The sequence below is a fragment of the Balaenoptera borealis genome (assembly GCF_965194805.1).
Source record: "Balaenoptera borealis genome assembly, chromosome: 3".
Lineage (NCBI taxonomy): Eukaryota > Metazoa > Chordata > Mammalia > Artiodactyla > Balaenopteridae > Balaenoptera > Balaenoptera borealis.
This window is the reverse complement of record NC_138866.1, coordinates 154,505,983-154,520,494: the sequence shown is the minus strand read 5'-3', so window position 1 is coordinate 154,520,494 and position 14,512 is coordinate 154,505,983. Positions and strand designations below refer to the sequence as shown.

The 14,512-nt window shown below is 44.3% G+C and overlaps 2 protein-coding genes and 1 long non-coding RNA gene across 4 annotated transcripts in view; 1 reads left to right on the top strand and 2 right to left on the bottom strand.

The window, feature by feature from the left end:
* Nucleotides 1–5,419, bottom strand: part of TARS3 (threonyl-tRNA synthetase 3) — a 48,893-nt gene extending 43,474 nt beyond the window's left edge. Inside the window, exon 1 of the mRNA XM_082386086.1 lies at nt 2,211–5,419. The gene's annotated coding sequence lies outside the window, so the exon portion shown is untranslated. The remainder of the gene's footprint in view (nt 1–2,210) is intronic.
* A 173-nt stretch (nt 5,420–5,592) lies between these two features.
* LOC309625983 lies at nt 5,593–7,290 on the bottom strand. Its single transcript, XR_014242868.1, has 3 exons — nt 6,953–7,290; nt 6,339–6,401; nt 5,593–5,620 (listed from the first exon to the last, which is right to left on the bottom strand). It is a non-coding gene; the product is annotated as an uncharacterized lncRNA (long non-coding RNA).
* Nucleotides 7,291–7,498: 208 nt separating this feature from the next.
* Nucleotides 7,499–14,512, top strand: part of TJP1 (tight junction protein 1) — a 339,138-nt gene continuing 332,124 nt past the window's right edge. For both annotated transcript variants that reach the window (XM_082385987.1, XM_082385993.1), the window contains exon 1: nt 7,499–7,729. In XM_082385987.1, coding sequence (XP_082242113.1) covers nt 7,642–7,729 — 88 coding nt within the window. In that variant the 5' untranslated portion in view covers nt 7,499–7,641. The remainder of the gene's footprint in view (nt 7,730–14,512) is intronic.

The following is a 14,512-nucleotide window of genomic DNA, read 5'->3' as shown; positions in this document are numbered from 1 at the left end:
CTTTATGTTATATGATAACCTATTTTTTAAACTTAACAATAAACCATGACATTTTCCCCAACAGCAAATAGACTTGTAAAACATGCTATTTGACAGCTGCAGTAGAACTAAGATTTGCTTAATGAACCCACTATTGCTGGGATTTGGGTTATTTCTTTGTGGGTTTTGGTTTTTCTTGTTTTATTTTGACAATGACAAATAAAGCTGCAATGGACATTCTTGAACATACATCTCAGTTCCTGATTTTTCCTCAGGAAAAATTCTAGAAGTAAAACTACTGAGTCAAGGGATAAGCACTTTTAATGACTTTAATTGGACTATATTACCAAACTTTCCTATCAGGAGAGGGTCCCAAAATACCTTTCTCTGTGCTCTCACCTTCAGGAGTACAAAATTGTGTCATCTTGACAATGTAACGTTTTCATTTGCATTTCTGTGAGTAACTTGAGCAGGGGCACAGCACTGTGGTTAACAGCACACACTCTAGGGTCAGGCCAACCTGGGGTTAAACACGGGACAATTTACTCAGCTTTTCTAAGCCTCGGTTTCCTCATCACCAAGGTGGGAATTACAGGACCTTCCTCATATATTTATCCTAAGGATTAAGTAAGGTGTACTCATAATAAGAACTTAATACACGTTCAGGATTGTTATCAGTGGAGTAGAATTTTATCTTCACCTTTGCTGGCCGTGCCAGGCTGCTAAGGGCTCCTCAAGCCCATTCTCTCTGTCCTCTACAGTCAGTGCCTGGCCGTCCTTGCAGCAGGAGGTAGCCACGTGGCTTAGGTGGAGGCAGAAGCGGTGTCCAGCACTGCCAGATCTCAGCCTTAACACCATGCAGGGCAACTGTCCATCCGGCCCTCTGTAGATGGAGCACACATGCTACGACCTTTGGACCATACGGACAAGGGAACACTGTACCAGACCACCCAACAGCCAGATGGAAGGAATTTAGGTCCCCAAATAAATGTATGGAGAAGCGCTGCCTGCCAGCCTGGACCCCGCACCCCCAGACTGCTGTCAGAGAGGCTCTGGTCGTATTTAAGGCACTAAGTTTTCTGTGGCCTGTTGCAGCAGCTTAGCCTGTGTCTTAACTAACGCAGAAATAAGGGCCTGCAAGTGAGTAACAAAAACAAATCATCCGGCATTGGCTTAGCGGATGGGCGGTGGGTTACACAGAAAGAGGTACTCAGGCATGGAAAGCCAATAACCCTGTTACAGCATAACAAAGTGTCTCCTAAGACTTGCAGGCAAATAATGTGCTTACGATGCCTGTAGCACATGAATAAACGGTTATACAAAGGCAAACGCTGGGATACACTGGGTAACTCTCGCGGCTTTTAACAAAATACTACCAGGCCAAGATAAGCTCAGACGGTATTTGTCCCCTTGCGAGGGAGGCTCTCTCCGCACGCGGCCTGTAAGCCAAACTGACTGGGAGCTCAGAAGTGTGAGGCTGTGCAAGATGCAGAAACAATCTTCTGTCCCAAAGAGCAGGAGGAACAGGCACTGACAGCCCTTCTCAAAGGCCACACAGAGACAGACAACACAGGCTGGTCCAACTACAAGGATCAGAGTAAGGGAGCCGCCTGCCCCCAACCTCGGGTTTTGTCTGATCTCAGCCCATTTAACTGATGGAGAGAGGAACAAGCAAAGGGCAAAGGCCAGGGAATAAAAGGGTGGGAAGTCTCTGTCTAGGAGAAATCTTCAGTATGGTTACTTTCATGGGAAACTGATTAGAAGCTTCTAGTTAGAAGGCTACTACGGTTAACTGCTTGAGGGAATTGTTTTGCCAAACAAACTACAAGCCCAGCTTACAAGTACCCGCGACTGATCTTCACAGGAACCCTGAGCCTCACATGTGCACCAGCCGGAGCCGCACCAGCAAACCTCGCGGCCTCCATGATGAACAACTGCCTGCACTTCAGATGCGGCAAGTGAGGGCGAGGGACAACGACAAACCCTCCAAATTGCAAAATCAGGGCCGACAGAGGGCGGTGGACAAGAGAGCTGCTCCCAGAGGACAAAGGGTGGCCAGACGGTTTGACCCGAGCCTCACCCACGGCCAGGCTGCAGACAAGATCTGGGGGCTCCTGAGCACCACTGTCTGCCGCATCACTCCTCTTTTTTCCAAATGACACTGTAATCGTGATTGTGTTTATCCCACCACTATACAAACGTGGCGTGGGCAGCCTCATCTATCGGTTTACCTGCTGCTAGAGCGCGAGCAGCCAGCCAGTGGGGGCGTTGTGTGCTTCACCTGAAAATCCTGGGCTTTCTGCTGCCAGGGCCTGGAGTGGTCTCGCTGGGAGAGTGAGGGAGTGTGGGGGATGACGCATGGCAGATGCTCACAGGTGTCTGGAGGTTCCAGCGGCACGCTGCGGCGGACGCTGTCCCCAAGACCATCCTTGCTCTCTCCTGTGGTGAGAGTGCCTGGGCTGGACACGTGGCCAGCCAGAAGGAGCTACGTTTCCATTCTCTTACAGGCGGCGTGTCTGTGTGACTAAGCGTGAGCTAACAGGCTGTAGGTGGGAATTAAACGTGCTGCTCCAGGGTCTTGGCCTCAAAGCACCCTTGCTCTCCAGCCGCTCTTCCCCTGCCTGCAAGCAGGTCCATGGGTGTGACCCAGCCTCCACCCCTAGACGTGGACAAACCCTACCTAAGGGGACGGCAGAGCGACAAGATGTGGGGATCTTGGGTCCATGAAGGACTGCCTAGATCAGAGACGCCCACCAGCCTGGCCACCACGAGTCTGTCAGGGGAGTATGTGGCGTCTGCCTTATTTAAGCCATGATCTCTAGGGGCTCTTTCCTGTAGCAGTTTAGTCAGAAGCCCCTGGGGGGGCTCCTGGAAACACAGATGACTGATTCAGGAAGTGTGGGATGGGGCCCGAGAATCTGCTCTTCCATCAAGTTCCCAGGGGATGCTAACGCTGCTGGTTTGGGGACCACATTCCGAGAACTACTCTTCAATGAACTACTATGAACTGTCCTTTGCTCATTTCTTCTGCTGGGGTATTTCCTTGGGATAAATGGCTATGTACAGAATGACTGGATCCAAGGGTTGGGGTTTGCACATTTAAGAAAGAGACTGCGCCTCTGCATCCACCCTCCAGCAGCGCCATTTCCCCAAAATCATATCAATATTAACTATTATTCATAAATCTTTGACAGACCAATAGATAATACACAATTACTTTAATTTGCATTTCTAAGACTATCTTTTCCTCCTTTTTATGCGTCATTTTTACGCATAGCCATTTTTCCTAAGTGTTTTTGACTCTGTCTGTCTTTTCCTTAATGATTTGTACCTTACATGTTACACTCAGGAAGGCCGACACTCCCTCAGAGCAGGGAAAATCATCTATGCAATCAAGTCTCAGGAAACCAAGGGAACAGTCAGTATCATTTAATTTAATAAAACTATTATTTTTAACTTTATTTTTATAACCATACACCTTGCTGCACCCTTACTTATTTTAATAGTTTTTCAGTTAATACTCTTCTCTAATTCACTTTTTTAGTTTCCTCCTTGTTTAATTGTTCTTTTTCTAACTTCCTGAGTTGAATTCTTGGTCATTTCATTTTTTCTTATTCAATAATAAAAGCCTTCAACACTATAAATCTGTTCCTGATCACCACTTCAGATGTATTACATAGATTTTGAAATATATTCTCCTCATTAGAAGTATTTTCTAAGAATACTCCTTTTTTACTCTTTTTATTTCTGAAAATACTTGTTTTTATTTCTTTTTACCTGAGTATTTTGAAGTTTTTTTAATTTCCTAGTTTTGTTTTGTCTTGTTGTCATTTAATGCTTACTGAGTTCACAACGGATTTCACTTTGCTTACAGAATGCTAACTGTGTGTTTCTGTATTTTATTAAGATTCTGAGGAACCGAAAGCACGACCACAGGTGCCAAGAGAGAAGGCACCATCTGGGCCACAGCACAGAGATCAGGGAGTAGCCACAAAGCCTACCTTATTAGAGTGTTATTATTCAGACCATATAATCTTAATTTTGGGTTATTTGATCAAAAACTGAGAAAGGCATGTTAAAGTTTGCCACTCTTGAGTTCCTATAATTTTGTATTTCTGGTTTGATGCTACGTTATATAACTCATAAAGGTGCGTGACAAATTGGGAATTACACTGTTTTTCTATTTTAAAAATAAGCCTCAGTCTCCCATTCAATGATTCCAGCCCTAAATTCTGCTGTCTGATGGTAACATTAAGACCACTGCTTTCTTCTTATCAGGTTTGCCTGATATAGCTTTGCCCATGCTTTAGTTTTGGACAATTTTACTTTTTAGACACTCCTGCAACCCCTCTGTCATTAAACTCCAGGGTGGTTTTAAACTGGTACCTGTGGGAATGCAAGTCACTGACTGTACAATGAGAACACGTCCTATAATGAAATGACCTTGTTTCCCAAGCTTGGACAGTCTCTTCAGTGCAGGACGGCTCAGACTTCAATCCGCCAACATGCAAATGACTCTCCACGAGGAAACATAAACTTATTTTTGCCTCAAAGCCCATTCCCAGCACATCTATTCCTCTCTCCTGGAAAGCACAGGAACAGGTTGGAAGGGGCCTTTAGGGTGTATGACATAATAGGATGAAAAATACAATTTTAACCATATTTTTTAAAGGAAATCTGAAGATTTTAATTGTTGAAAAGTTTTCTTTTTAAATAAGAAGTTTATTTACATGGCAGTTTTGAGCTACAGCTTCCACAGAATTTTATTTAATGCCAGGAATTAACATTAGTCAAAACAACACAACTTCACTGAAGTATCTAATTTCTAGGAAGGTCAAAGCTTCCAGGGCTGATCATAGCTCTAACACATACATCTTCAATCTATAATTAATAGGCCTTTTTGTACATTTCTAGAGTTGCTTTCATTTTCAGAGTATCTCTCATATACAGTATTTCATTTAATCTTTACAACCTCGTAAGGTAAACGATAAAAGTATTATTATTTCCACTTAAGATGTAAGAAAACAGGCTTGAAAAGCTTGAGGGATCTGCCCACATTGGTCCAAAGACCCACCCACAGTTATTTACTGGTGGAACAATGGCTTGGAGTCAAGTCCAACAAAAGACCTGTAAAATCTCATGGAAATAACTTGATGATGAACCGGGTCAATGTAATGTCGGCTGTCAAGGATTATACACTTTTCTCTACTATAAATTTTTATTAGAACTCTAAAAGTTGGACCCTTTAAAGAGAGATTGTGTTCTGATATTCAATTACTTATTAAATGGCCCCTTTAGAAGGCAAGAGGGAAATAATTACCTAATTACATTTAATTTATTCAACTGAGTAAGAAAAGAATATTTTAGCAGTCCCTAAGAACACATTTTCACCAAGCTCTGGCCCAACACTCAGTACTGATTATCTGCTCCACACTATGGTTTACCTAATTTCAGCAGCCACTTGGTAAGGTGTTGTTTTCCAAGCTTCCCCTTCCACTGTTGTCCCATCAGCCACTCTTACTGTGATCACATTGCTTGTATTCCCCTTTTTTTCATAAATGGCAAGTAAGAGCTGATGATCTTTCTTCAGTATTTCAAAAAGCTTCAATCTCTCCTTCACAAAATTTGGTGGATTCTTCACCTGAAAACCATTAGAATACAGTAGGGTTAACAGACACAGTCCACTTTTTTCCTAAAGGCTCAGCTCTAAGTAAGCCCCACCCCTTCTCAGCAGGCCCAGGTCACGGCCCCCACCAGCCCCTATGGCTCTGCTTTCACTCTCACCCCCTGCAGACTCCCCTCCCAGGGTCTAACTCCCTCCTAGCTCTCAGGGTCCTGCGCAAAGCCCTCCTCTTCCAACTACCACACCCACTGGCATCGCCCTTCTCCACAGGTTTAACATGCTCGTGCACAGAGCCACACAACTCAGCCCTTATTGATACACCATCTGACTTTGTTCTCTAGTTGTTTCTCCCGTTTGTCTGAACTCCTTAACCCGATGGTTCCCTGAGGCCAAGCATAATCCTCCTCTGCTCCTACCAAATGTTGATGTGCCTGATCAATTCTGGTTGTTTTAATGATTTATATTTAAAAAGCAAAGAAGCTGGTTTCCTTAACACAAAAGAAGAGCTCTGCTTTCTCAACTTAAATAGACTAAGGAGCCCTTTACAGCTATGGGGCTGGCTCACCCCTAAGTTAAGACATCTTGTATCTATGGCTAACAAAATTTTAAACACACTCCTGTGGCCCAAGTCGTAATTTACAGCAACTGTTTTAATTAAAAACCCTGGGAAATTAACTACATAAGCATATTTAAATTATAGGTAGTATTTTATATTATTTCCACAGCAATGACTTACCTCACTGTCAGGCCCGCTTTCCTTCTTTTTAATGTCCTTTTCTTGGCTCTGACTAGGAGGAGGCTGAGAAATAAAGGGAAATAATAAACAACTCATCCCAATGACAACAAAGAGCTACATATCTGAAGCCCGAAGCAGGAGAGGGACACGCCAGCAGGCAGCAAGCGTCCCACGTTTAGAGGCTCACGGCTGGGGCTCTACTGACCATTACTTACAACCCTCAACAGGTAAGCCGTTTTCTGGGGTTCAGTCCTTCCTGAATGTGCACTTTCACACATGCTTGCTAAGTACACTTAATATATTTTGCTCTTTAAAAATTTTCCCCCCTAAATTTTAAACAAATAATGTCCCTGGGATTAATGGTTGCATAGCTGCTGCCAGAGACTTTAAATGCACTGTTACAGGAAGGTGTTGCCCAGGAGCACCACAGTCCGCTGGTACAAAGACTGAGAACACCCACAGTCTGAGAAGGCCTTCAGAACTTAGAAATGCATTACGTTAGAAGAAGGTAAGTGAACCAAAACATTAAAATACGCTATCAAATGACAATGTTAAATACGCAAATCTCAAGATAGACCTCCAAAACAAGGCAACAACTAAACACCCCAAACCACCTGTCATAAACAGCTCAGACCAGACATTCACCAGGGGGAAGGGAAGTGTTTCTACGTGGAGCTGTTGGTCTTCCTGCCCAAGGAAAGAAGCGTGAGTTTTAAACACGGCAGCATTTTTTTCCAAGACAGGAAAATGCTATTTCTGTCACTGAATAAAATGTGCGGCGAGCAATTTACGGGAAGAGCTGAGACATTACAACGTTAGGTCAGCCTGGCGATCGCTGGAAACGCAGCGGCCCCGGCGTGTCCAGCCCGTCGCGGGTTCCCGGCCCGAGTGAGGGCGCGGGGCAGGGGCCCGGGAGGGCAGGCCCCGCCCCGCCCCGCCCCGCCCCGCCCCCCGCCGCCGTTGCCGCCGCAGCGCACCTGCCGCCGCGCGCACGCCCACCTGCCGCCCCAGGGCTCTCAGCGCACCAGCTCCGCCGCGCCCTGTGGACAGGTCCCCACCCGGTACCTGCGCGCCCGCGGCCTCGCGCCCGGCCTCCTGCCGCAGGGCGCTCTCCCGTCGCGCCTGGTGGCTCAGCTCCTCCGCGAGGCACAGCCGCAGGCGGTACAGGCGGTGGCGCAGCTCGCGGTTCTCGGCCTGCAGCTGCGCCACCTCGCGCGTGAGGCACGGCCCCTCGGCCTGGCAGCGGTCGGGCGCGTTCAGCTGCTCGTCCCTCAGGCGGTGGACCTCCGTCCACAGCCAGCGGATGTCCTCCTCCTGCCGCGCCAGGCGCGACGCCACAGCATCCGCCGCCACGGCCTCGGCCGCCATGGCGTCCGCCTCGCCTCACACAGGTACCGGCACCCCGTGGTATACAGTCGCCTGCGAAGGGGCGCACTGCGGTGTCGGGCCGGGGCCGACGCTATATAAATGGCGGGAGGCGGGGGTGGGGAGGAACGGGGAGACGGGGCGGGGCGGGGCTGGCTGTGCAGTGTAGGGGCGGGACGATAGGAGCTGAGGAGGGCGGAGATATGGGGCGGGGCTATAGGAACTGTAGGGGGCGTGGCGATGGGGAGGGGTGGGACCGGCTTACACTGCAGGGGCGGGCTATAGGAACTGTAGGGGGCGGAGTGAAGGGGAGAGACGGAGTGATAGAACTGTAGGGGGTGGGGTGATGGGGAGGGGTGGGGCCGGCTGTGCACTGCAGAGGCTGGGCTATTGGAACTGTAGAGGGCGGGGCAAAGGAGAGGGGTGAGGCTGGCTGTGCACTGCAGGGGCAGGGCTGTAGGAACGGGGGGGGGGAGGGGGGGCGGGGCGAGGAGACGGGTTGAGGCGGGGCTGGTGGACCCACGTTGAACACGCTTCGGGGCTGGGGGGCCAAAACAGGCAGAGTGACCTGGAGAGTGGAGTGGGCCCTAAACAGGCTCACTGTGCCTTCAAAGCTACGAGTATGTTGCCAAAATGCATATTGTCCAAAACCATCTCCCTTCCCAGAATGGCTCCTGTTTTCCCTCTCGTGAATCCCGGCAGTTGCCATTCTTTTAACTTGCCACCGGGTTCTAAAAAGTGGCCACTGAGAATTGACCTTCTTTGGCCTCATGCCAAGGCTGCCCAAATGCAAAGGTCGCTGCACCAGGGCGCGCAGATCACTACAAAAATTTAAATCTGATGGCAAGAAATTGCTAGTTCCTCGACGGTAGGGCAAATGCCACATAGGTCTTTGTATCCCTCATAACCATGAGCACACACACCTTCCCGTAGTAGGAACACAAGTTGGTTTTTATTAACATTCTTAGGGCTTAGAATGTGGCAAACCTTGTTCTAAATTCTTTACACAGATATTAACTCCTTTAATACTTACAGCGAGAGACACTACTGTTATAGCCGTTTATAGATGGAAAACTGAAGAACAGAGAAACTAAGTGTTCAAGGTCACACCATCACTGCATGGCACAGCTGAGGTTCAAGCTTCGACCATCCGAGGCATGTTCATGTGCTCAGCACTAGGCTGCCTTTCGACTGCGGTAAAGTTTAACTGGACAGGTAGTCTGATGAGATACAGGCCATGAATGTCATCGTGGTTCCAAAATGGGAGAGCTTAGTTTGGACTGGTGCAGTTGGGAAGGGAGCAGATGCTCTGGAAAATAAAGGTTGGCAGGTGTTAGGAAGGAGGAGAGGTGGATGAATGCCTCTGTAGGAGGTGAGGGGGCGAGCTGATTGGAGTCACACACAGCTCCCAGGAGGAGGTTCCATAAGTATGACACTAATACCAGTGCGTCTTTGTTATTCCCTCCCCTGATCAGCTTCTGGACGGACTTACACAGACTCACAGGCTCCACAGCCTTCCCACTCTCTTCCCCACTTCCCCCCATCTGATTTCTGCTCCTCCCATTCTGGCGTGACCTACGCACTGTCAAATGCCGTGGCCTTTGTAATTTGTCTCTCTTAGGCCCCATCGCCAACCCCCAGGAAACCGCTGATCTGCTTTCTGTCACTATAGGTTAGTTTACATTTTCTGGAGTTTTCTATAAAAGGAATCATATGGTATGTACTCCTTTTATTTGGCTTCTTACGCTCAGCATAGTAATTTTGAGATTTACCCATGTTGTTGGGTATATCAGTTCTTTCTCTCCTTCTTTCTTTCCTTCCTTCCTTCCTTCTTTCTTTCTTTCCTTCTTTCCACCTCCCTCTCTCCCTCCCCCTCTCTCTCTCTCTTTCCTTCTTTCTTTCTCTTTTTTTTTCATTATTTTTATTGGAGTTTAATTGCTTTACAATGTTGTGTTAGTTTCTGCCATACAGCAAAGTGAATCAGCCATATGCATATGCACATCCCCTCCCTCTTGGACCTCCCTCCCCACCCCATCCCACCCAACTAGACCATCACAGAGCGCCGAGCTGAGATCCCTCTGCTATACAGCAGGTTCCCACTAGCTATCTATTTTACACATGGTAATGTATTTATGTCAAACCTAATCTCCCGATTCATCCCACCCTCCCCTTCCTCCCATGTCCACACGTCCATTCTCTACGTCTGCATCTCTATTCCTGCCCTGCAAATAGGTTCATCTGTACCATTTTTCTAGATTCCACATATATGCATTAATATACGATATTTGTTTTTCTCTTTCTGACGTACTTCACTCTGTATGACAGATTCTAGGTCCATCTACATCTCTACAAATGACCCAATTTCATTTCTTTTTATGGCGGAGTAATATTCTATTATATATATGTACTACATCTTCTTTATCCATTCATCTGTCAGTGGACATTTAGGTTGTTTCCATGTCCTGGCTATTGTAAATAGTGCTGCAGTGAACATTGGGGTACATGTGTCTTTTTGAATTATGGTTTTCTCAGGGTATATGCCCAGTAGTAGGATTGCTGGGTCACATGGTAGTTCAGTTTTTAGTTTTTTAAGGAACCTCCATACTGTTCTCCGTAGTGGCTATATCAATTTACATTCCCAGCAACAGTGCAAGAGGGTTCTCTTTTCTCCGCACCCTCTCCAGCATTTACTGTTTGTAGATTTTCTGATGATGCCCATTCTAACCGGTGTGAGGTGATACCTCACTGTAGTTTTGATTTGCATTTCTCTAATAATTAGTGCTGTTGAGCATCTTTTCATGTGCCTCTTGGCCACCTGTATGTCTTCTTTGCTGAAATTTCTATTTAGGTCCTCCACCCATTTTTTGATTGGGTTGTTTGTTTTTTTGATATTGAGCTACGTGAGCTGTTCATATATTTTGGAGATTAATCCTTTGTCTGTTGCTTCATTTACCAATATTTTCTCCTATTCTGTGGGTTGTCTTTTTGTCTTGTTTATGGTTTCCTTTGCTGTGCATAAGCTTTTAAGTTTCATTAGGTCCCATTTGTTTATTTTTGATTTTGTTTTCATTGCTCTAGGAGGTGGGTCAAAAAAGATCTTGCTGTGATTTACGTCAGAGTGTTTTTCCCTATGTTTCCCTCTAAGAGTTTTATAGTGTCCGATCTTAGATTTAGGTCTTTAATCCATTTTGAGTTTATTCTTGTGAATGGTGTTAGGTAGCATTCTAATTTCATTCTTTTACTTGTAGTTGTCCGGTTTTCCCAGCACCATTTATTGAAGAGACTGTCTTGTCTCCATTGTATATTCTTGCCTCCTTTGTCATAGATTAGGTGGCCATAGGTGCATGGGTTTATCTCTGGCCTTTCTATCCTGTACCATTGACCTATATTTCTGTTTTCGTGCCAGTACCATACTGTCTTGATTACTGTAACTTTGTAGCATAGTCTGAAGTCAGGGACCCTGATTCCTCCAGCTCCGTTTTTCTTTCTCAGGATTGCCTTGGATATTCAGGGTCTTTTGTGTTTCCATACAAATTGTATAAGTTTTTGTTGTAGTTCTGTGAAAAATGCCATTGGTAATGTGATAGGGATTGCACTGAACCTGTAGATTGCTTTGGGTAGTATAGTCATTTTCACAATATTGATTCTTCCAATCCAGGAGCATGGTATATCTCTCCATCTGTTTGTGTCATCTTTGATTTCTTTCATCAGTGTTTTATAGTTTTCTGAGTACAGGTCTTTTGCCTCCTTAGGTAGGTTTATTCCTAGGTATTTTATTCTTTTTGTTGCGATGGTAAAAAGGGTTGTTTCCTTAATTTCTCTTTCTGATCTTTCGCTGTTAGTGTATAGGAATGCAAGAGATTTCTGTGCATTAATTTTGTATCCTGCAACCTTACCGGATCCATTGATTAGTTCTAGTAGTTTTCTAGTGGCATCTTTAGGATTTTCTATGTATAGTATCATGTCATCCGCAAACAGTAACAGTTTTACTTCTTCTTTTCCAATTTGTATTCCTTTTATTTCTTTCTGTTCTCTGATTGCCATGGCTAGGACTTCCAATACTATGTTGAATAAGAGTGGTGAGAGTGGACATCCTTGTCTTGTTCCTGATTTTAGAGGAAATGCTTTCAGTTTTTCACCATTGAGAATGATGTTTGCTGTGAGTTTGTCATATACGGTTAATTACAGTTTCAATTTCATTACCTGTGATTGGTCTGTTTATATTTTCTAATTCTTCCTGGTTTGGTCTTGGAAAGTTGTACCTTTCCAAGAATTTGTCCATTTCTTCCAGGTTGTCCATTTTATTGGCATATAGTTGCTTGTAGTAGTCTCTTATGATCCTTTGTATTTCTGTGGTATCAGTTGTAATCTCTCATTTTTCATTTCTAATTTTATTGATTTGAGTCCTCTCCCTTTTTCTTGATGAGTCTGGCTAAAGGTTTATCTGTTTTGTTTATCTTTTCAAAGATAAAAGAACAAGCTTTTAGTTTTATTGATCTTTGCTATTGTTTTCTTCGTTTCTATCTCATTTATTTCTGCTCTGATCTTTATGATTTCTTTCCTTCTACGAACTTTGGGTTTTCTTTGTTCTTCTTCTTCTAGTTGCTTTAGGTGTAAGGTTAGATTGTTTGAGATTTTTCTTGTTTCTTGAGGTGAGCTTGTATTGCTATAAACTTCCCTCTTAGAATGCTTTTGCTGCATCCCATAGGTTTTGGATCGTTGTGTTTTCATTGTCATTCATTTCTAGGTATTCTTTTATTTCTTCTTTGATTTCTTCAGTGGTCTGTGGGTTATTTAGCAGTGCACTGTTTAACCTCAATGTGTTTGTGTTTTTTACAGTTTTTTCCGTGTAATTGATTTCTAATCTCATAGCATTGTGGTCAGAAAACATGCTTGATATGATTTCAATTTTCTTAAATTTTCCAAGCTTTATTTGTGACCCAAGGTGTGATCTATTCTGGAGAACTTTCCATGTGCACTTGAGAAGAAAGTGTATTCTTCCGCTTTCGGGTGGAATGTCCTATAAATATCAATTAAGTCTATCTAGTCTATTGTGTTATTTAAAGCTTGTGTTTCCTTATTTATTTTCTGTCTGGATGATCTGTCTATTGGTGCAAGTGGGGTGTTAAAGTCCCCCGCTATTATTGTGTTACTGTCAATGTCCCCTTTTATGGCTGTTAGCATTTGCCTTATGTATTGAGGTGCTCCTATTTTGGGTGCATAAATATTTATAATTGTTATGTTTTCTTCTTGGCTTGATACCTTGATCATTATGCAGTGTCCTTCCTTATCTCTTGTCACAGTCTTTATTTTAAAGTCTATTTTATCTGATATGAGTATTGCTACTCCAGCATTCTTGTGATTTCCATTTGCATGGAATATCTTTTTCCATCCCCTCACTTTCAGTCTGTATGTGTCCCTAGGTCTGAAGTGGGTCTCTTGTAGACAGCATATATATGAGCCTTGTTTTTGTATCCATTCAGCCAGTTTGTGTCTTTTGGTTGGAGCATTTAATCCATTTACATTCAAGGTAATTATCAATATGTATGTTCCTATTACCATTATCTTAACTGTTTGGGCTTGTTTTTGTGGGTCTTTTTCTTCTCTTGTGTTTCCTGCTTAGAGAAGTTCCTTCAGCATTTGTTGTAAATCTGGTTTGGTGGTGCTAAATTCTCATAGTGTTTGCTTGTCTGTAAAGCTTTTGATTTCTCCATTGAATCTGAATGAGATCCTTGCTCGGTAGAGTAATCTTGGTTGTAGATTTTTCCCTTTCATCACTTTAAATATATCCTGCCACTCCCTCCTGGCCTGCAGAGTTTCTGCTGAGAAATCAGCTGATAATCTTATGGGAATTCCCTTGTATGTTATTTGTTGTTTTTCCCTTGCTGCTTTTAATATTTTTTCTTTGAATTTAATTTTTGTTAGTTCAATTAATATGTGTCTTGGTGTGTTTCTCCTAGGGTTTATCCTGTATGGGACTCTCTGCGCTTCCTGGACTTGGGTGGCTATTTCCTTTCCCATATTAGGGAAGTTTTTTACTATAATGTCTTCAATTATTTTCTCAGACCCTTTCTCTTTCTCTTCTTCTGGGACTCCTATAATTCGAATGTTGGTGTGTTTAATATTGTCCCAGAGGTCTCTGAGACTGTCCTCAATTCTTTTCATTCTTTTTTCTTTATTCTGCTCCACGGCAGTTATTTCCACCATTTTATCTTCCAGCTCACTTATCCATTCTTCTGCCTCAGTTATTCTACTATTGATTCCTTCTGGAGTATTTTTTTTTTAATTAATTTATTTATTTTTGGCTGTGTTGGGTCTTTGTTTCTGTGCAAGGGCTTTCTCCAGCTGTGGCAAGCGGGGGCCACTCTTCATCGCGGTGCGCGGGCCTCTCACTATCGTGGCCTCTCCCGTTGCGGAGCACAGGCTCCAGACGCGCAGGCTCAGTAATTGTGGCTCACGGGCTTAGCTGTTCCGCGGCATGTGGGGTCTTCCCAGACCAGAGCTCGAACCCGTGTCCCCTACATTGGCAGGCAGATTCTTAACCACTGCGCCACCAGGGAAGCCCTGGAGTATTTTTAATTTCAGTTATTTGTTGTTCGTCACTGTTTGTTTGCTCTTTAGCTCTTCTAGGTCCTTGTTAAACGTTTCTTGTATTTTCTCCATTCTGTTTCCAAGATTTTGGATCATCTTTACTATCATTACTCTGAATTTTTTTTCACATAGGTTGCCTGTTTCCTCTTCATTTATTTGGTCTTGTAGGTTTTTACCTTGCTCCTTCGTCTGTAACGTATTTTTTTGTCGTCTCACTT